Source organism: Podarcis filfolensis (genome assembly GCF_964270895.1).
Source record: "Podarcis filfolensis genome assembly, chromosome: 2".
NCBI lineage: Eukaryota > Metazoa > Chordata > Lepidosauria > Squamata > Lacertidae > Podarcis > Podarcis filfolensis.
In genome coordinates, this window is record NC_139605.1 from 18,968,071 (window position 1) to 18,988,927 (window position 20,857).

General features: G+C 48.3%; 1 protein-coding gene and 1 long non-coding RNA gene across 2 annotated transcripts; one reads left to right on the forward strand and one right to left on the reverse strand.

Annotated features, from left to right (window-relative positions):
• The first annotated feature begins 2,010 nt into the window (after nucleotides 1-2,010).
• LOC310756261 lies at nucleotides 2,011-4,071 on the forward strand. The gene is made up of 2 exons (XR_014544781.1): nucleotides 2,011-2,738; nucleotides 3,847-4,071. It is a non-coding gene; the product is annotated as an uncharacterized lncRNA (long non-coding RNA).
• Nucleotides 4,072-9,747: 5,676 nt separating this feature from the next.
• On the reverse strand, nucleotides 9,748-14,139 carry LOC310757097 (uncharacterized protein). Its single transcript, XM_083602250.1, has 2 exons — nucleotides 13,672-14,139; nucleotides 9,748-11,292 (listed from the first exon to the last, which is right to left on the reverse strand). Exon 2 carries the CDS (start codon nucleotides 11,234-11,236, stop codon nucleotides 10,214-10,216), a length of 1,023 nt encoding a protein of 340 aa, XP_083458376.1. The 5' UTR covers nucleotides 11,237-11,292; nucleotides 13,672-14,139; the 3' UTR covers nucleotides 9,748-10,213.
• Nucleotides 14,140-20,857: the final 6,718 nt, after the last annotated feature.

Genomic DNA, 20,857 nt, shown 5'->3' on the forward strand with positions numbered 1-20,857 from the left:
GTTGTGGACGGATTTGCTCCTGGGTGATAATCAGCAGTGAAAGAGAGAGAAAGAAAAAAATGAACCTCTCTTCCAAGTGAGAGTTGGAATGCTGAGGAGAGCCTAAACGCAATTCACGAGCACGTGTCCAGAATGATTGGTGGGTATTTTGTGATTGTGCTATTTTGTATTGCCTTGAGTGATTTCTTGTATCTGTTGTACTTTTGTTGTACAGTGGTACCTCGGTTTACGAACTTAATCCATTCCGGAAGTCCGTTCTTAAACCGAAACCATTCTTAAACCAAGGCGCACTTTCCCTAATGAGGCCTCCCATTGCCGGTGCCCTTCCACCGTTCAGATTCCGTTCTTAGACTGAGGTAAAGTTTGCAAACCGGGACACTACTTACAGTTTTGCGGAGTTCGTAAACCGAATCATTCTTGAACAAGACTGTTCTTAAACCGAGGTACCACTGTACAGTCAAACCTCAGTTCCCAAACGCCTCCATTTTGGAATGTTTCGGCTCCCGAATGCTGAAAACACGGAAGTAAGTGTTCCAATTTCTGAACATTTTTTGGAAGCCGAACATCCGACGTGGCTTCCGCTTGAGTGCATTAAGCTCCTGCAGCCAATCGGAAGCCGAGGCTCGGTTGTTGAACATTTCAGAAGCTGAACGGGCTTCTGGAACGGATTACGTTTGACAACCAAGGTTTGACTGTATACTTCTTTTCTGTTGGTATGCTCTTCACCACTTCAGGGGACTTTGGACCTAAAAGCAATATATAAATAAACCAAAACCGCAATATGGTTATCATCTGAACAAACTCAGGCGACAGATGCTGCCTTTTTTTTCTTGATCTGCTTATCCTGAATTTTGTATTCTGCAGGGATGGGGACTATGCAGGCCTACAGTTGTTGTTAGGCTCCAAATCCCCAGCCATAAGAGGACCATAAGATTCCCATTTCTGCTGTGTGCCAAAATCCTTCATTCAGCGAATAATGCTGCCGATCTCACGAGTTATGCATGCTTTTGCGGAAAGAACAATCTCCACTGAATTCAGCCTTTACCCACATCTTCATTTCTGAGTTCACAGATTCCATTAAATGAGGAAAATTTTGAGTGACTCTACCTGACCCTAATCACATTCCTGCCCCTGTCTTATTATTATTATTATAACTGGATCAAAGGCATACATTTCTTTTACTAGGGCAGGTTCTCTCGGAATATGCACACTTTCCTGTTACACAGAATTCTTCGGCACCGAGAGCAACGGGTAAAGGTGGTTCACCCCATGGTTTATTTGGGGGGGTAAATAGTGTCCACGCTTAAGCCTGCTGAGAAGTGCTGCCATTCTTATATGAAGTCGCGTTTGTGGATACCCCAAGAACCATCTGCACATGCTCAGAGGCACACATTTTTCCTTCGCAACTTGCCAGACTGAACACTGGCATAGAATGTTAAGTTGGAGAGCATTGAAACGTGGGCTAGATTAAGCCCCAGATTCCACATCTGCTTGGCCTGCAGAATAAAAATATTTATTTATTCATTCATTCATTCCCCACCCACCTGGCTGGGTTTCCCCAGCCACTCTGGGCGGCTTCCAGCAAAATATTAAAATACAGTTATTCATCAAATATTAAAAGCTTCCCTAAACAGGGCTGCCTTCAGATGACCTTCCAAAAGTCAGATGGTTAGATCCCAAGTTGAAATCCCAATGGCATCTTCAGGTAGAGGTGGAATAAACCTTGGAGGGCCACTGCCAGTCAATGTAAAAATAAAATAAAGATAAATAACTTCGTATAAGACAATCATTGGTCTATGCTGGTGGAAAGAGTTGTCTGTGGTGCTGTCGGATGGCGAGAAATGGTTTTTCCCAACTGTGTGACCACTAGAGGTCTCTGGTTACTGATGATGGAAGGGAAAAGGGGGGAGACCACTCTCTATGTCCCCCGCCTCTCTCTCTCCTTTTCCCTTGACCAGGATATCAAGAATTGAACTTCCTGAGTCAAGAAGTCCCCCACCTTTCTATGTCCGCTTCAAGAAGTGACTTTTGCTGGAGAGGTCCCGAAGTGGGTGTGAGGAGGGAAGGAGGGAACTTGCAAAACTAGGGTTTCTCTCAAATGTGCTCTAAACTGCGCAGGAAAGGCTGTAAGGGATCTGGGGCTAAGCAAGCGAATGAATCTTCTCTCCCATCATACAGCTGTTTGCCCTGCCTGCTGAAATGGTGCTGAGGCTCAGAGTCTCCCTGCCTGCCGTTGCAGGTTGGGGAACAGCAGCAGCAGAAGAAGTGGCTGAGATAGCAAATGATAAAGGGGAATAAGGAGGTAAGAAGAGCAACGCTGGATCAGGCCAGTGGCTCGTCTAGTCCAGCATCCTGCTCTCCCAGTGGCCAGCCAGATTCCGGAGGGGATGCTGCAAGCAGGACCTGAGGCCAAGGGAACTCTCTCCTGGTGCAGCGATAAAACCACTAGCGCATTTGCAACGCTAAGCAGGGTCTGGTATGGTTTCAAACTGGACGGGGGACCGCGTGTTGAGATTCCTGCATTCCCAGGGATTGGACTAGTTGACGTGCGGGTTCCCTTCCAACTTTACAATTCCAGGATTCCTGCGATATCCAGCCACTGGAATGCGGAGCTATGCTTTCGGATTAATGTAACTGTGGCGTTTGCCTCCTAGGTGGGTCATTAGGAAAGGGTTAAATGAGTGAGAATGTGATTGGCCAGTGGGAATGCAAGGGGGGAGTAAAAGTTAGAGTGGGAGGTTTTTTGTTTTTTGTTTTAATAATTTTTATTAACTGGCCAATCACATCAAATTAAATCACATCACATAAATTCCAAATTACAAAGCAAAATTTTTAAATTTTGTTGGGGGAACCCATACTTCAAGATCCAAAGGGGGATTCAGATCATCTTCTTATTACTGCGTTAATGTCCAAATCAGTCCCAATCAGTCCAAACAAAATTCATAATTCTATCCAGTCTTATCTTGGTGTTTCCACATCATATCTTGTTCATATAATTTCTATTTTTCCTTTACGATCTCTTCTGTTAGTCTCCTTAAGTTGATAAGCAAAATAATAATCCTGTGTGGATTTCCCGTTCCTCCACTAAGTCCAGATGGTTTCCATATATCTCCTTCGTAGATAACATCGCTCTTTCCATCATAAATTTGGCATTTGTCGCTCTTAAGTCCCACCGAGAAGTTGATCCACGATATGTAAACAACTCTATTTCTCTCTTTCTCCTCCCAGACCCAAGAGCTCCAACAATGCCTCCCAAAATGGCGACGGCATTTTTAACTGCGTCATTCCAAAACTCTTAGCTTTCCAGCTTCATCTTGAAACATTGCTTTGGTTCGAAAGTTTATCTCCACACAGCCTTAAATCCACAGCTTAAGTCCTTAGTTTCTGACTCATTCGGGGAGGGGATTCTTGTTAAATCACATAAGAAAAAGGAAGGCAGGTTTTTCCCCCCCTCAGTCATACCGTATCTTGACGTATCTTCTCATATTTTATTCTTGTCTTGTTATCAGAGATCTCTTCTGTCAGCAGTCTTTACTCCCCTTTTTCCTTGAAGCATGTGCAATTTATCTCGTCCAAATTGTTTCTTTCGAAGATGCTTGCAACTAGCGGCGCGAATCAGGGACGGCGTCCAGGAGTGCCAGAATCCCACAGGAGGGCTTTGTGCCTAGTGCCCCCACCCCCACAAATTCGGGGGTGGTATAGGGCACAGCAGGCAAGGGCCGTCCCCCCCACAATCCTGGGGGGGTTAAGGAGGCTAATTACCCCAACATAGCCTCCAAATTACCTTGTGTGGGTCGGAGAGATGTTATTGCCAGCCATCTTCCGATGCGCCACCTAGAGTGGGAGGTTTTGAAAGTCAGTTGAGGTTTGGGAATTGGAGAAGGAAGAGGGAGGAATAGGCAGTGTATTGTGAGAGAGTGAGAGGAATTGTTGGGTGGAGTCAAATAGATAGTTGGGGATAATCAGTCTGAAGTTGTTAGGAACTAAGATTAAGAAACTGCCAAGAAAAATTAACTGTAACCATAAGCTTGTTCCTGCATTTAAAAAATAAACTTGATTATTTGTTAATGTTAACAACTGACTGGACTCCGTGTGTCCCCGTGAGATACAGGGTGGTGGCAGCGGAAAAAGCAATCGCAGGGGTGGCACAAGGTCAATAGACCGTCAAACGTCCAGGGGGCCCTGTATGATCACCACAGTAACCATTGATAGTCTTCTCCTCCATGAGTCCTCAAAGGAAGCGACAGCAACAGGAAAGGAAGCTCTCTTTTTTTAAAAAATTACTTAGGAAGGGGAGACTCTTCCTGCTGAACCTTAGGCTAAACCCCTTATGCCTTGCAAGCCCTGTATTATGGCGGGAAGCGGGGGGGTGGGTTGCAGGGCCTGGTAGCAAATAGAAACAGATATTGAGAGGCTAACGCAACTGTGATCCATCACATCCGCCAGGCCAGATGTCAGTGGTGGTTGCTCGTGAGTAACCAGGCAGGACTCCGACCTGTCTTTAACAGGTTTTATTTTGGTGAAAAACTATTTACAGTGCAGAGCCATCAGTTCATGGCTGCCTCAAACGCTAGCAGAATCCGGGAGTGGTCATTTCCGGGTCCTCCCCCAAACATAAGAGCTTAGTCACCCTCAGCCTTTTCCTTCCTTCTTTGTGTTTTACACCTCTGTGCAAGGTGGGCTTGGCAAGGAGTGGTGCCGAGGCTCCCAGCAGCATCCTCTAGCCCTTTCCCCTCCTTTACTCGGGAGGTGTGGCTTTCCCCACCCTCAGACTGACGAGGTGCAGCGCTGGGGCTCCCAGCAGCATCCTCTGGTCCCTCTCCCTCTTCCCCACTGGAGGTGTGGCTTTCCCCACCACAGGAAGAGGAACTGCTTCTCAAGATTTTCGGAGGTTCCCTGTAACCCAACTGCCCCTCTGCCTCCCTTCCCTGTTCCGATGGCAGTCCCCTGACACCAGCAGCCAAAAAGTGGCCACAAACCAGGCCGGCCGGCCTATGAAACAGAAGGAGATGGGACTAGTACTAGAGCAGACTCTACTACTTCTCGCTGCAGGTGGGGGGGCACTTGAATGCTGCCCCTGCAGGTCAAAATGGAGAAAGATTATTAAGATGATGATGATGATGATTTATACATACATACCCTGCCCATCCAGCTGCGTTTCCCCAGCTACTCTGGGAGGCTCCCAACAGATTAAAAACAGAATAAAACATCAAACATTAAAAACTTCCCTAAACAGGGCTGCCTTCAGGTGTCTTCTAAAAGTCAGATACAGTGGTACCTCGGGTTACAGACACTTCAGGTTACAGACTCCGCTAACCCAGAAATAGTACCTCGGGTTAAGAACTTTGCTTCAGGATGAGAACAGAAATCGTACAGTGGCAGCGGGAGGCCCCATTAGCTAAAGTGGTGCTTCAGGTTAAGAACAGTTTCAGGTTAAGAATGGACCTCCGGAACGAATTAAGTTCTTAACGCGAGATACCACTGTAAGTCAGATAGTTGTTTATTTCCTTGACATCTGAAGGGAGGGCGTTCCACAGGGCAGGCACCACCACCAAGAAAGCCCTCTGCCTGGTTCCCTGTAACTTAACCCGAGGTACCACTGTAGTTGTTTATTTCCTTGACATCTGATGGGAGGGCATTCCACAGGCCACCACTGAGAAGGCCCCCTGCTGTCGTGATAGATTTCTGCTCACAAGGAGATTTTTGCACAGGGAGCTTCCCAAAATTTAATCTTCAGGCTGCAGTCCTATGTGGCACAGACTGTCTGTTTGTTTTTAACACCTCACAACTCTTAACGTTGTTGAGCGGGTCCCATTTTGTTAATTACAGGGATGGGTGACCTGAGTGGCCATCCAGATGTTGTTAGACTCCATGCTCCCATCAGCCCCAGCCAGCACGGCCAGTGGTCAGGGATGATGGGAGCCGCAGTCAAATTTAGAATGTAGTTGGACATTCCATGTCTCCATCACCCTTGACCAATGACTGATGGGAGCCAGAGTCCCACAACAGCTAAATAATGACTTGTATCTGTTGTTCTTGGGCCAGCTGTATCCGTTTCCTGTGGTTCATCTTCCAAATATGGGCAGTGAGCGCCATCATCTCCAGTTCAGTGAAGAAGCCTGCAAACAATAAGCACCTTGACACTGAGGGAAGCCACCAGAGATGTCTCCAAGAAGGGCCCAGAGGAGCATCTCTCAGACACCTGTGCTGAGGAAGTCCTTGAAGAATAAAGTGGAAGTGCAGCGACAGAACTATGGCAACAGGGTAAATAAACAGGAGATTCCCACCATGCCTCAGAAGGCCTACAGCAAACAGCAGCCCAACGTTGGCACCGAATGCAGGAAAAGCTTCTCAAAGTGTTCCAATCTGACTAAACACATAAGAACTCACAAGAGAGAAAAGCCTTGAGTGTGGGAAGAGCTTCTGCAGGAGCTCAAGTCTGAAAAAGGTAAAGGGACCCCTGACCATTAGGTCCAGTCGTGGCCGACTCTGGGGTTGCGGCGCTCATCTCGCTTTACTGGCCGAGGGAGCCAGCATTTGTCTGCAGACAGTTTTTCCGGGTCATGTGGCCCGCATGCTTCTGGCAAACCAGAGCAGCACATGGAAACGCCGTTTACCTTCCCGCCGGAGTGGTACCTATTTATCGACTTGCACTTTGACGTGCTTTCGAACTGCTAGGTTGGCAGGAGCAGGGACCGAACAATGGGAGCTCACCCCGTTGCGGGGATTCGTGCGCTGCTCTGGTTCGCCAGAAGTGGCTTAGTCATGCTGGCCACATGACCCAGAAGCTGTACACCGGCTCCCTCGGCCAGTAAAGCAAGATGAGCGCCGCAACCCCCGAGTCGTCCGTGACTGGACCTAACAGTCAGGGGTCCCTTCACCTTTTAAGTAGTTCCATAAACACAAGAGACACCCAGGTTAAACACAGGTTTAATCACCCTATCCGGTGTGCTGCATCTTTCCATTTTTGGAGACTCTTCACTTTTTCTTCATTTGTTTTAATTTGAAAAAGAAGATGTTTGTAGCCCCTTTTAAATGGTGTTTAACTGGAAGCTTACCAAGGGTTACTCAACGAGACAAGCAATAATGAATTCTGCTCTTTGCGTGTAGGTGAGAGCATTCTGGTAACCAGAGATTGTACCATGTATATGGGCGACAAGGTGATTATGAAAGCCAGTGTGGGGTAATGGTTAGGGTGTCGGACTAGGACCTGGGAGACTGGGGTTCAAATCCCCACTCTGCCATGAAGCTCTCAGGGTGACCTTGGACCAGTCACTGCCTCTCAGCCTAACCTACCTTACAGGGTTGTTGTAAGGATACAGTGGGGAGGAGAACTACGTCCACTGCTTTGAGCTCCTTAGCAGAAAGGTGGAATAGAAATGCAATGAACAATGACATGAATATGACCCTGCTGGTGGCAGAGGGAACCAAGGGACAACTTGCATTTCCAAGGCCCTTTCAATATGCTCCAATGGAGAACTGGCCAGTGGCCGGGCAAATCCTACCCTTAAAACAGTAATGGGATTATAGATAGGGTAGGAAGCCAGAAACACTCCTGGAGGAGAGCTCCATCAGTGGTATCTGCATTTGGTTTGCAGAGTCTTTAAAAAATAATGATGATGCAAGTTTGTGCTCCAATAATGAAGGTAAAAATAAATAAGGAAATGTCGGATCCCAAGGGGACAACAGATATTCAGATCACAATCATCTGTGATTTTTTTCTGTCAGTCTGATGTTTGTCCAGGAAATCTTAATAAAGCAATTCTCGCTTGGGAAGGTGTGTCGCCTGAACCTTTCAGAGGGAGAATCTCTCAGCCAGGCCTTTGTCTCCAATTGAGGCGAATTCCCATACTCATGAAACTTTGCAAAAGGAAGGTTTTTTTTATAACCTATTTCCTACCCCCTCGCCCACTCCCCGTCAGCTCACCTTATTGTTGCGGGGCACCCGCTGTTGCTATAGCTGAGGAACACGGTGCTATTTCCACAATAACAAATGCTCTGCAAAGACAGGATTAGAAGGAACAAACTTTCCTCAACAGTTTGATGGTGGCACAAAACTGAAACTATTATCCGCTTTCGGTTCCACTCCAAAGTGTTCCCCCCACATGCAGCCATTTCTTCTCAATCCCTTTTGTTCCTGCGCAGGTGGTAGGTGGGGAGGGGGCTTTTTCAACCTGAGGGTGGCATTCCCCCACGGCCATCTCCCCAGAGGCAGGAGCAGAGACAAGAGTGGATGGGGAAGTAAATTCATAACAGGCTGCATTTCAGCCATGCAAACAGCAGTTTCCTACACTTACACACCCCAATACATCTCTCCCTGCCGCCTCTGTCCACATAAGAACAGAACAGGCCAAGCCTACAGTAGGCAGATGGAGGCAGCTGCAGATATTGGAAGGCAAGAGCACCAGCTCTGGCATGAGCCGCACCCTGTGTCTGCCCCACCAGCAAGACAGCCCTCAGGCCGAGTCGTTGGGTTGTCCCCAAGACTGATGAGTGAGGGACTTCCCCTGCGGGTGAAGACAAGGCTGTGGCAGATTGAGCGGACGAGACTAAGAGTGGGTCCCACGGTCAAGAAGGCGGTTTCTGCACATGCTGTAAAGCAGCCTTTCTTAACCTGTGGCTCCCCAGATGTTGTTGAACTACAACTCCCATCACCCCTAGCTAGCAAGGCCAGAGCTCAGGGATGACGGGAGTTGTAGTCCAACAACATCTGGGGACCCACAGGTTGAGAACCGCTGCAAAGGGAAGTGAGGAGCACATGGGGCTCGTCAACCCAAGAAGGTAGCCCTCCTAGGGGAAGGAAAACTCTTAATCCTAAACCTCCGCTGCCTTGTGGGACATCTTCAGAAGAAAAGGCTAAGGAGTAAACCCTGAACAAATCCAGAGTGGAGAGACTGGATGGAGCCTTCCTTCCGGCAACTCCTGCAGCCAAGGGCAGAGGAAGGGGGGTGCGGTGGGGGCGGGCCACCCTGGGTGTCACCACTGAGGGGGGTGACAAAATTCCGGGCGGCACTCACCGTAGGGTCTTCAGCATGCCCGAGCCACGCGTCTCTCTGGGGAGTGACGCAGTGACTTGGGCGCCCGGAGGCTCTGCGCTGCCCCAAATGGTCCAGCTGCCACCTCTTCCTCAGCTGTAGGGCGACTGAGCGGAAGGAGGCAGGCAGACTCCTCGGAGGCCCCACAGAACGTCCTGCCCTGGCTGGCCCCACCCCCTCGGGCGGCTGGCCCCGCCCCAGGGCACAGGACACACCCTCCACCCCAGTCCCCCAATTGGCTTGCTCCACCGCTGCCTGCGGCCAAGCTGTTGCCCAACATATTGCTCTGCTTTCCTTTGGAGAACATCAGCGGGGCCGAGAGACTGGGAGTCTTGTTATCTGGGCAGCCCAGGACCTCCAGACACACTGCTCAGGCTTGCGCCACCGGGCAGCCACTTTGGTGCTGCTACGACAGCTGTTTGACTTCACATACACACATACCTCGGAGGTGCACTCCATTGCTTCTCGAGACAGATGGATGCCAGCAACTCAAAGCCACTTAAGCATTAAAGCAGCAACGTTAACACACACTTTGCGCAGAGTAAGTCCCATTGAGCTCTATTGGGGTGGGGGGAAAGACATGTGTAAGAGGGCACTGTAAGTGAATCGCTTTGCAGAAATTCTTCATCTACTTCCTACACTCTTAACAAGCTCACCGACAAGACGCTTCCTGCTCGGGACTGTAATGCTGATTATAAATACGAAAACCACATGCATCGTGACTTGTTTATTACATTGCAATAATATTGCTATTAACTGAGTTTTTTATATTTTAAAAAACCTATAACCTGCACATCTTAGATGATATTAAATAAAAGAGGGTACTTTAAAGGAAGGACCCAATAGCAGGTGGTCCTTTAGAGAAGAGAAGTAGGAAAGAAAAGCCCTTATGAACGAGCTCCGATCACATCCACCAAATTACTCAAGACAGATTTCTGAGTTGGGAGAGCTGGGGGTTCAAGTTCGCTCTCTGTTCTGTTGTGGAATGTCAGGGATCTGCTTGGCCGGCCAGGGTGGATCTGGTGATCTGCCGCTGCAGGAGCAAGTGCAGGTGATAACAAAAAACAGGGAAGTGTTTGGTGCTGCAAGGTCACGTTTGGGGTGCAGCCGGGCCAGAGATCCCCCCCAAAAAAAATATTGTCCGCCAAACGACACGCCGGCATAGATAAGAGTCACCATCAGTACATTTGGTTAGGGTAAGGCCACAGGGGCAGGAAAGAGACGGGGTTCTCTCCGGCGTGAATCCGCTGGTGCCTCTTGTGATGGGAGCTGCGGCTGAAGCTTTTCCCGCAGTCGGAGCAGGTGTAGGGCTTCTCTCCCGTGTGGATGCGGTTGTGCTGCGTGAGGGTGGACTTGTCGGTGAAGCTCTTCCCGCAGTCGGAGCAGGTGTAGGGCTTCTCGCCCGTGTGGATCCTCTTGTGCCGGATCAGGTTGGAGCTGACGTTGAAGCACTTCCCACAGTGGTTGCACTCAAAGGGCTTCTCCCCGGTGTGGATGCGCATGTGCTTGACCAGGTCCGAGGTCTGGTTGAAGCTCTGCCAGCACTCTGCGCACGTGTGGGGGATCTCGAAGGGGGAGTTCTGCTTCTTCGAGGCCCGGGCCTTCTTGGCTTTGCCCGGAGGCGAGGCCTTGTCAGTGGGGGAGCTCTCAGGGTGGCTACATTTGCCCGGCTGCTTGCCCGGCGGGCTCTTCAGGTGGCGCTTGTGGTGGGAGCTGCGGCTGAAGGTCTTCCCGCAGTCGATGCACTGGTAGGGCTTCTCGCCGGTGTGCGTCCGGACGTGCTGGACCAAAGTCGACTTGTCGGTGAAGCTCTTCCCGCACTCGGAGCACAGGTAGGGCTTCTCGCCCGTGTGGATCCTCTGGTGGCGGCTCAGGTTGGAGCTCACGCTGAACATCTTCCCGCAGTCCAGGCACCTGAAGGGCTTCTCCCCCGTGTGGATCCTCTGGTGGTTGAGCAGGTCCGAGCTCTGCGCAAAGGTCTGCCCGCACTCGGTGCAGATGTTGGGGTTCTCTCCGGAGCAGGTCCTCTGCGGGGCAGCGAGGCCTTTGCGCTTCCTCGCCTTCTTATCAGGGGGGCCAGCCCCCTTTCCCTCCAACAGGAGGCGGCTGTGCTCCTGGTCATCCGACGCCCGACGACCCTTCGGCCGCCTATTCTGACCTGAGGTCTGAGGCGTTTTCCCTTTTGATCTTTTGGGAGGCATCTCACTTAGGTTTCACTGCAACAGTCCCCCTAGAGTCCCTCTTGTAGTCCCATCACCTGTTCAGATAAACAGAGAGCGAGAGAGAGAGCTGTTCACATGTTGCCTACGGCTCGCATCAGGGATGGAGCTTTAGGGATGCTTTTAATGTTTAACAGACCACTGTATTTTAATACTTTGTTGGAAGCCACTAAGAGTGGCTGGGGAAACCCAGCCAGATGGGCAAGGTATAAATAATAAAATTATTATTATTATTATTATTATTATTATTATTATTATTATTATTATTATTATTGTGGTACCTCTGGTTACAGACGCTTCAGGTTACATGCACTTCAGGTTACAGACTCCGCTAACCCAGAAATAGTGCTTCAGGTTAAGAACTTTGCTTCAGGATGAGAATAGAAATTGTGCTCCGGCAGCGTGGCGGCAGCTGGAGGCCCCATTAGCTAAAGTGGTGCTTCAGATTAAGAACAGTTTCAGGTTAAGAATGGACCTCCGGAACGAATTAAGTACTTAACCAGAGGTACCACTGTATTATTATTATTATTATTGTTATTATTGAGAACCTACTCCCCTCTAGATGTTCTGGGACCCCATCTCCCATCAGCCAGCAGTTATCAATGGTGTTAGGGGTAATGGGAGCTATAGGAACAGCACTACCTAAAATGTATAGAAACTTATTCATGTATGCTACTACCGCGGCAAGAATGTTACTCGCCCCAAAATGGAAAGAAGCAGAAGTCCCAGCAAAAGGAAGAATGGATACGGAAACTTATGCAATAGGCAGAAATGGTGAAACTTAACGGAAGAATAAGAAATCAAGGTAACAATTTTATTCTTTTTTTCTTTTTTTTGGTTTTGCAAAAGAATGGAAATGATTTATTGAAATATTTACAGATAAATTGTAAACAGATAAAAACATTGACAGGATTGTTGTAATAACCTGCCGTTTCATAAGAGTATATATTTAAGGAAGATGAATAAATGGGTGAATTAAGTTAACTTGGATAGACAGAAGATATTAGAAACAAATTTAGGGAACCGCAGAAAGAGGGGGAAGGAAGTGAAGTTTTGAAATGTCAAAATGATGGTTAAATTAGTGAAATCCATAAAATTAGTGAAATGTATAAAATTAGTGAAATGTATAAACTTGAAAAGTATAAAGAAAGAAATGAAGGGGGAAAAGGAATGATGAGAGTTGAGGTCCCATAGCATTGAGCGGGCCACAATGTTCTCCATCTCAATCTCACATCTGCACCTTAAAACTGTCTTTTTCTCGAGCCCATTTCTTCAGCAAAGCCTTTCCCACTTTGACCTTACTGGGCATTTATAGGAAGGTTACCCCTTTTATTTAAAAGAGCACACACACAAAATCCAGCTCCTGCGCATTCTGCAGTCGCATGTCAGGCAGGAATCCAATGGGCACAATTTTCTGCCACATAGTAGGAAACTATCTTATTCCATTGCTCCATTCTAGCTCCGTATTGTCTACTCTGACTGGCAGGCGGCTCTCCAGAGTCTCCCAGTCTTTCCCAGCCCTACTTAGGGACTGAAGCTGGGGCCATCTGCATGCAAGTATGTGTTCTGAGCTATGGCCCTAGCCATTGGCATTCATCTGCTTTGACATCTGCCCATCACAGGAACTGTAAAAGACAGAGGGGTTTTGGAAGGGACAAATATAATAATAATAATAATAATAATAATAATAATAATAATAATATTTTATTTATATCCCGCCCTCCCCAGCCAAAGCTGGGCTCAGAGCGGCTAACAAAAGTAAAAGAATACAACATTCTAAAATCAGTTCATTATAAAATCAGTTCAAATCAAATTAATGGCAACCATTGGGCTAGAGTTCTATGAAGATTACTGAAGGAGAGAGGGGGTCAGGCTGTGCCTTGGCCAAAGGCCTGGTGGAACAGCTCTGTCTTGCAGGCCCTGCGGAAAGATGTCAAGTCCCGCAGGGCCCTAGTCTCTTGTGACAGAGCGTTCCACCAGATTGGAGCCACAGCCAAAAAAGCCCTGGCTCTGGTTGAGGCCAGCCTAAATAAAACTGGTGGCAGCTGTACTCTGCAATCAACCAACTCTTTCCCCTCCTTTGACCCTGACCCCATGCCATCTGGTCCAAGCCACTGTCACTGCCAGGGCTGCCACTTCTGTGCAGGGTACCCAAGCCGGGAAAAGGCTCCTGCCCCTTTAACAGCCCTGCAGAAGGGATAATTCCACCAGATGCAGCAGCTGCTCCCGCGTGCGGGGTGGGGGGTGGAGAGAGCTGCACCTGACGGAATTCTGCCTTCCGTGCAACTCTTAAAGGCACAGCGACCCTCTCAGGGCCTGAACTTGACGCTGCGCAGAGAGGTGCCCTTTCCCTCTGCATTCAGCACACTGTTGTGAATGAGACGCAGCCCAGATGGGGAGAGAGAAGCCGCGCTTACTCTGACAGCCTCCGCGAAGGGAGAGAGAGGACTCGAACCGGTCGAAAGGGACAAGGCGTGGCTTTCGCTTTTCTGCGATGCCTTTCCCTTTCTCCCGTCCTGCTGTGGGCGGGCCCCTTTCGCCGGCGCCGTCAGCGGATCGGTGCCTGGAGCTCGCGGAAGGAAACCTCCGGGCGAGAGCCCTGCAGAGGCGGCGATCCTCCAGGCATCGATCCCGCAGAGGGCTGGGGTGGAGGAAGGCAGGCGATCGGGGCGGCGCCTTGCTCCTTGGCCCGGGCATCCAGGAGCGCAGCAGCGCAGGTGCGGCGGCGAGATCAAGGCTTCTCCTCCTCCTCCTCTCCTGCGCGCACGATCGCTTCCATCCGAGGCGGAGGCGCAGCCGTCGATGGGCTGCGCTGCCCGGGTTTGGGGGTCGCCGTGTGGCAGAGGAGTGGTGACAGGAAACAGCATAATCGCCTAACCTGGGAAGCCCCACCTCAAAAGCGAGAGTGGAGAAAGCAAGGAAGGAGAGCGGGACGGCGGGCGCCTGCAATAGCGAGAGCCATCTGGTGGCAGCAGCCGTGGATACCTCGCCCCGTTCATTCAGCTGCTGCGGGCACGCCGCGACGTCTGAAGCGCGCTCCCCGCGTCTCCTCAAGAAGCCTGGGAACTATAGTACTGGGAATTGTAGTGTAGTAGAAGAAGACGAAGAAGAGTTTGGATTTGATATCCCGCCTTTCACTCCCTTTAAGGAGTCTCAAAGCGACTAACATTCTCCTTTCCCTTCCTCCCCCACAACAAACACTCTGTGAGGTGAGTGGGGCTGAGAGACTTCAAAGAAGTGTGACTGGCCCGAGGTCACCCAGCAGCTGCATGTGGAGGAGCGGGGAATCGAACCCGGTTCCCCAGATTACGAGACTACCGCTCTTAACCACTACACCACACTGGCTCTCAGGGTTTTTTGTGGGGAGATGGGATTTGAACGTATGGCATGTGTATGCAGCCGCAGATGCTTCCAAACAGTGCACACACACAGCCCAGTTTCTTACCCCCAAGAAGGTGGTTGTTGTTGTTGTTTAGTCGTGTCCGACTCTTCGTGACCCCATGGACCAGAGCACGCCAGGCACTCCTGTCTTCCACTTCCTCCCGCAGTTTGGTCAAACTCATGCTGATAGCTTCGAGAACACTGTCCAACCATCTTGTCCTCTGTCATCCCCTTTTCCTTGTGCCCTCCATCTTTCCCAACATCAGGGTCTTTTCCAGGGAGTCTTCTCTTCTCATGAGGTGGCCAAAGTACTGGAGCCTCAGCTTCAGGATCTGTCCTTCCAGTGAGCACTCAGGGCTGATTTCCTTCAGAATGCAGAGGTTTGATCTTCTTGCAGTCCATGGGACTCTCAAGAGTCTCCTCCAGCAACATAATTCAAAAGCATCAATTCTTCGGTGAACAGCCTTCTTTATGGTCCAGCTCTCACTTCCATACATCACTACTGGGAAAACTATAGCACCCCCAAGAAGGTAGAGTGGTGCAATCCATACCTGAGCGTCTCCCTCTCTTGAAGAGGCAGTCCTGTTGCACGTATCTTCAGTGCTTTCAGACCCACCAAACATGCATTCGGGGACCCCTTCCTTTAATCATTTGGCGTATGTTCTGCATGCTGGATAGTGCTGCTGTTGCAAACCAGCTTGGGTAAGGCCACTGCCACCCACTAGCAGGTCCCAACCCACCAGTTGAAGACTACATGATGGTAGGACTGCTGAGCTAGGTCCCCTTCCCTAAGGAAATGCTGCTTGCACCCTGACCTAACCCCAAGTATTTGTTTAGTGGTGGATTACCCATATTCTCTCGCTCAGGAATTCATGGCTGCCTTGTTCCAGCTAAGGGCATACAACCACCTCCCCCACCTCCACTGTGTGTGGCTTTGATCAAGGGCCTACACTGACCCAGGAAGAAACTACTGAGGAAATAGATAGCTCAGTTGGTTAGAGCATGGTGCTGATAACACCAAGGTTGCTGGTTTGATCCCCATCTGGGATGACTGCATTGCATTGGGTTGGACTAGATCAGCAAACATTTTCAGCAGGGGGCCAGTCCACTGTCCCTCAGACCTTGTGGGGGGGCGGACTATATTGGGGGGGGATGAACAAATTCCTACGCCCCACAAATAACCCAGCGATGCATTTTAAAGAAAAACACACTTTCTACTCATGTAAAAACACCAGGCAGGCCCCACAAATAACCCAGAGATGCATTTTAAATAAAAGGACACATTCTACACATGTAAAAACACATTGTTTCCTGGACCGTCCGCGGGCTGGATTTAGAAGGCGTTTGGTCCAGATCCGGCCCCCGGGTCTTAGTTTGCCTACCCATGGACCAGATGATCCTGCCCTTCCAACTCTACAATTCTATGATTTCGTGAAGGAAGCAGCTGCAGCAGCTTCTTCTGACCCAGGAAGCTCAAATCTTTGAGAAGACATTAAGGAGAGAGTGAGAGAGCAAAGCCCTCCCTCAGTGATAGCCAAGGCCCTCTGGTGGCAAAGAAGGAATTATTCTCTCCCCTCCCTTTTTTGCGACCACCTCCCCCAAAGTAAATTCAACCTTGGGGGGAAAACAACAGAAGCAGAATCTCAGCTGAGCTCTGGATGGAGCAAGGAAATGCTGGGGATCTGTGGCAGAGGCTAGAAGCTACAGCAGCTTAACAGGCCCAAACCAAGAGGCCCGAATGAGGCCTGGTTTACAACACACAACGTCAAGCACGGCCTCTCTGTGTGTTTTAAGGCACCTCTTCTGGGATCCACATGCTTCGTATCACATTTAAACAGGGTCACTGGTTTTCTGTTTGGACAGTAATATCATGCAGGGGCCTGAATGCTGAGGATACGCTATGCTGGAGGTGCAGCCATATGCGCTGATGAGAACGCAAGGAAGACGGGTTTTTTATTTCATTTGTTTATTTTAAAAAAACCATGCCAGAGTTTGCACTGAAAGCAGGCCTGAGCTGTGAACTGTAAGGAGCTGCGCTGTTATACAAACTCAGGCTGCATACATGCCGTACTTTTAAAGCATGTCACCGCACCCCAAAAATATTCATGGGGACTATGGTTTGTTAAAGGTCCTGGGAATTATAGCTCTGTGAGGCGTGAACTACCGCTACCAGGTTTTGTGAGGTGGCTGTGTGCTTTAAATAAATGAGGTGTGTACACACAACCACTGTCTGGCTCAAAATAAATACCATCCATCTCATTTTTGTTTCCTTCAGAGGCACCTAGACTCCATCCTCAGACTCTCTCCTCTAGCCCTGTTTACTTTCCTGGCCCTCCTAAGATTAGCAGAGGTAACATTAATAGACTAAGTGGGTGTTTGTGTGTTCCACAGAAGCCCTGGATTGGCCACTGTGAAATACAGTACAGGATTCTGGCAAGGTGAACCTTTGGCCTGATCCAGCAATGATTTCCTTAAGTCCTTAAGATATTCTGACTGGACCAAAACTTTAATAAGGAATGGGGAAAATTTATAGTTTACCTTAAAAACCACTGTAAACAGTTAAAATCGTTAGTGGGGTTGGAATAACACTTGTAGTGTAGCAATGAACTTTGAACATAATGGAGATATAAAAGGTTATATTATTATAAAAGATGCAGAAGGAAAGGATTAACAGTAAGACCCCACAAAGGGGAAAAGGGAAGTCCAGGAGATTATTTGGAATCTTGCTTTTATATACAGTATATTATGTTGTTATGTGAATGTAAATTCTAATCTGGAAAAGCAATTTGTTTATAAAAGTAAAATAATATATTCTGATAAAATGGGGGGCCTTAAATCCTTGCGTTGATAGGACATGTTAGCTAGATACCACCCAAACGTAGCAACTTCGTCACTCCATTAGAAATGTGCTTGGTTTGGAAATCATCTCAAAACATGCGAAAAATTCCATACGTCACAGTTCTTAGATAAGCTATAGTTTTGTTGACACACTTTAGCTCTGTAGGGAACCTGCGGCCTTCCATACATTGCTGGACTTTAACCCCCCCATCACCACTGACCATTGGCTGTGCTGGATAGGGCTGATGGGATTTGAAGTCCCAACATCTGGAGGGCCACAAGTTCCCCCACCCCACCCCTGGGCTCTACAGTACGTGACCAAACCTGACAGATTCTGGCTCACCTAACTCAGGCAGCCGGAGTGCCAGACCTCTTTGCTCAAGACTGAAACAGCAACCCTTGGGAAAGCTTGCAAAACTTACTATGACCCACACAGCCCACCAGCCAGCTCCCCAAGCACTCGGCAGGCCACACTACACAGCTGGTGACATGCGAGACACAAGCTGCTCCCATCTGCCTTGGAGGAACAGGAGCTTGTTCCAGCCAAACACTAGCCACCTCTTGTCAAGGGTTGCATGCACAAAGGCCAACCCGTTTGCTATTGCAGGGGACCCAGGATTATTTTTTTTACTGCATATGAGCCGCACAACACACGGGAAGGAGAACTTGTACAGATGCAGACATGTGCACAAACCATTATGTCTTTGAGATGTCGGTCCTTCTGACAACAGAGGCATTGAGTGCTGGAGCCTATCTTGTTAAGGATCTTGTCAGGAAAGAGATTGGTATACCTGAAGGAGCGTCTCCACCCCCATCGTTCAGCATGGACCCTGAGGTCCAGCTCTGAGGGCCTTCTGGCGGTTCCCTCACTGCGAGAAATGAGGTGACAGGGAACCAGGCAGAGGGCCTTCTCAGTGGTGGCGCCCAGCCTGTGGAAAGCCCTCCCATCAGATGTCAAGGAAATAAACAACTATCTGACTTTTAGGAGATATCTGAAGGCAGCCCTGTTTAGGGAAGTTTTTAATGTTTGATGTTTTATTATGCTTTTAATATTCTGCTGGGAGCCACCCAGAGTGGCTGGGGAAACCCAGCCAGCCTGGCGGGGTATAAATAATAAATTATTATTATTATTGTTATTATTATTATTATTATTCAGGCTATGTACACATAACTCTCTTATTTCTGTGTATCTGAAGAAGTGTGCATGCACACAAAAGCTCATACCAAGAACTAACTTAGTTGGTCTTTAAGGTGCTACTGGAAGGAAAAAAAATTTTTTGTTTTGACTATGGCAGACCAACACGGCTACCTATCTGTAACTCTCTTATTTCCATTTAGCTTCTATTATCATGGATGGCACCCTCACGGACAAAGGCAAACAATTAAGAGATGCTCCTGCAAAAAGTTATTCAGATGTGCTTCTACTTCATATTGTTCAGTGTATGCTTCATTTATAGGAGAAGAGTCGCCTCACATGTTGTATGAAAACATAACCCCAAACGCTCTGGCAAAAGTATCCCATCTCATCATCACAGTGGAAAGAGATGCCTTGGAAGAACTGTTGGCTTGCAAATGTGGAGGTGTTGCTATACTACAGGTGTATGGAACCTCTGGCCCTTCAGATGCAGCTGAATGACAAGTGCCGTCAGCCTCAGCAAGCGTAGGATGATGGGAGTTGTAGTCCAGCAACATCCGGAGGGCCACAGGTTCTCCACACCGGGTGTAGCAGATGAGGCCACCAGAACAGCCTGCTTTCTTGCTTCGTCCTGCTGCTATAGCCATCAGGGCTTCCACCATGCCCCAAAGCGGACAGGGAAAGGAAGCAAACAGAAGGACCTAGCAAGAAAGGAGGCATGGAGGCCAATCTCCCGCTGCAGCAAAATTAAATGTAAAGCTTTTTAAAAAACACAACAACCCAGACCTCCAGGGAGAAGACAAGTAACATCTACATACTCAGACAAGAAGTGGGATTTCACGTTCCTCTTTAAAAGGAGAGTTGATACTTCCTATTTCAACCATGTTTAAAATAAATGGAGAAGTAAGCCATTAACAACACGACTGACCGAGGGATTCACACACACAAAAATGATAAAATGGGTACAAAAAGGCAGATTGCACAATAGCAAACCTTAGTTTGTTTATTTTTTAATGAAAATTTCATTCACCAGGGAAATGCTTAGATACTATGTCGATTAAGTTATTAGAACTCTCCACTCACTTCCAACAGCGAGGCTTGCTTTAAAATCGTTACACCACATCACCTATTTATTTTTTTTAAAAAGGGGGGGTTGTGAATTACATATACACATTGCTGTGCTCTAAATAAAATGCTGTAACAGGATGGGTGGAGGGGGTGAAATTTCACACACACACATCCTAATCCAGAGCCCCAGATCGTCCACAAAGCATACTTGTGAGATCCTGTCTGAGCAACATCCCAATTCATTAAGGGGGAGATTTTTGGTGTGTTGAGCTGTGCCCATCATCAAAAAATGGGGAAATCCTTGCATTTAGAAACAGGGCAGAGGGTGCTCTGTCTATTGGTAGATATACTCTTGATGAAAGTGGGCAGGAACACAGGCACAGAATAGCAATGAAACATAATGGGAGCCTGGGCAACCTATTTCGCCCATATTCATCACTAAAAGCTTTGAAAGACCAGGTCTGCACTTTGTGGGAATCTAATCCACAGTCCCAACTTGGCTGAACATAAAAGCATAAAACAGGTTTCTTCACCCTCGGCCCTCCAGCTGTTTTTGGCCTACAACTCCCATGATCCCTTGCTAGCAAGACCAGTGGTCAGGGATGATGGGAATTGTAGTCTCAAAACATCTGGAGGGCCGAGGTTGAGGAAGCCTGGCATAAAGGATTGCCTTGCTGGTTCAGACGAAAAAGCTCATCTAATCCAATACTCCTCTGCCATCATGCCCTCCCAGAGGCCCCCATTGAGTTCATTATCATAGAATTGTAGAGTTGGAAGGGACACCAAGGGTCATCTAGTCCAACCCCCCTGCGATGCAGGGATCACAACTATAGCATCCAATAGCTATGGCCATCCTTCTGCTTGTTTGGTGCTCCAAGGTCTACATGACCTCAGTATATGGAAGTTAGTGGCTAATAGCCCTTGACAGAACTATCCTCCATTAATTTATCTAAACCCCTTAAAAAACAGAAAGCAATCTACACTTTAGTGGCCACGATCAGCCTGAAGGAGTGAATGAATCAGGACTCTTGCACAGTTACTGTAACTTGCAAATGAACTTTTGGGTGAATGCAAGATCAAAACCTTGATAGGATTACTGTGGCCTGATTCTGAAATGCGTCATGTACTAACACAACTCTGCAGGGATTGTTTTCGAGAAATGCTTTCAATAGGGGAGTTGT

Bases quoted from the DNA above. Each gene is read 5' to 3' on its own strand.
- LOC310757097 (XM_083602250.1), bottom strand. From the start codon at position 11,236: ATGCCTCCCAAAAGATCAAAAGGGAAAACGCCTCAGACCTCAGGTCAG.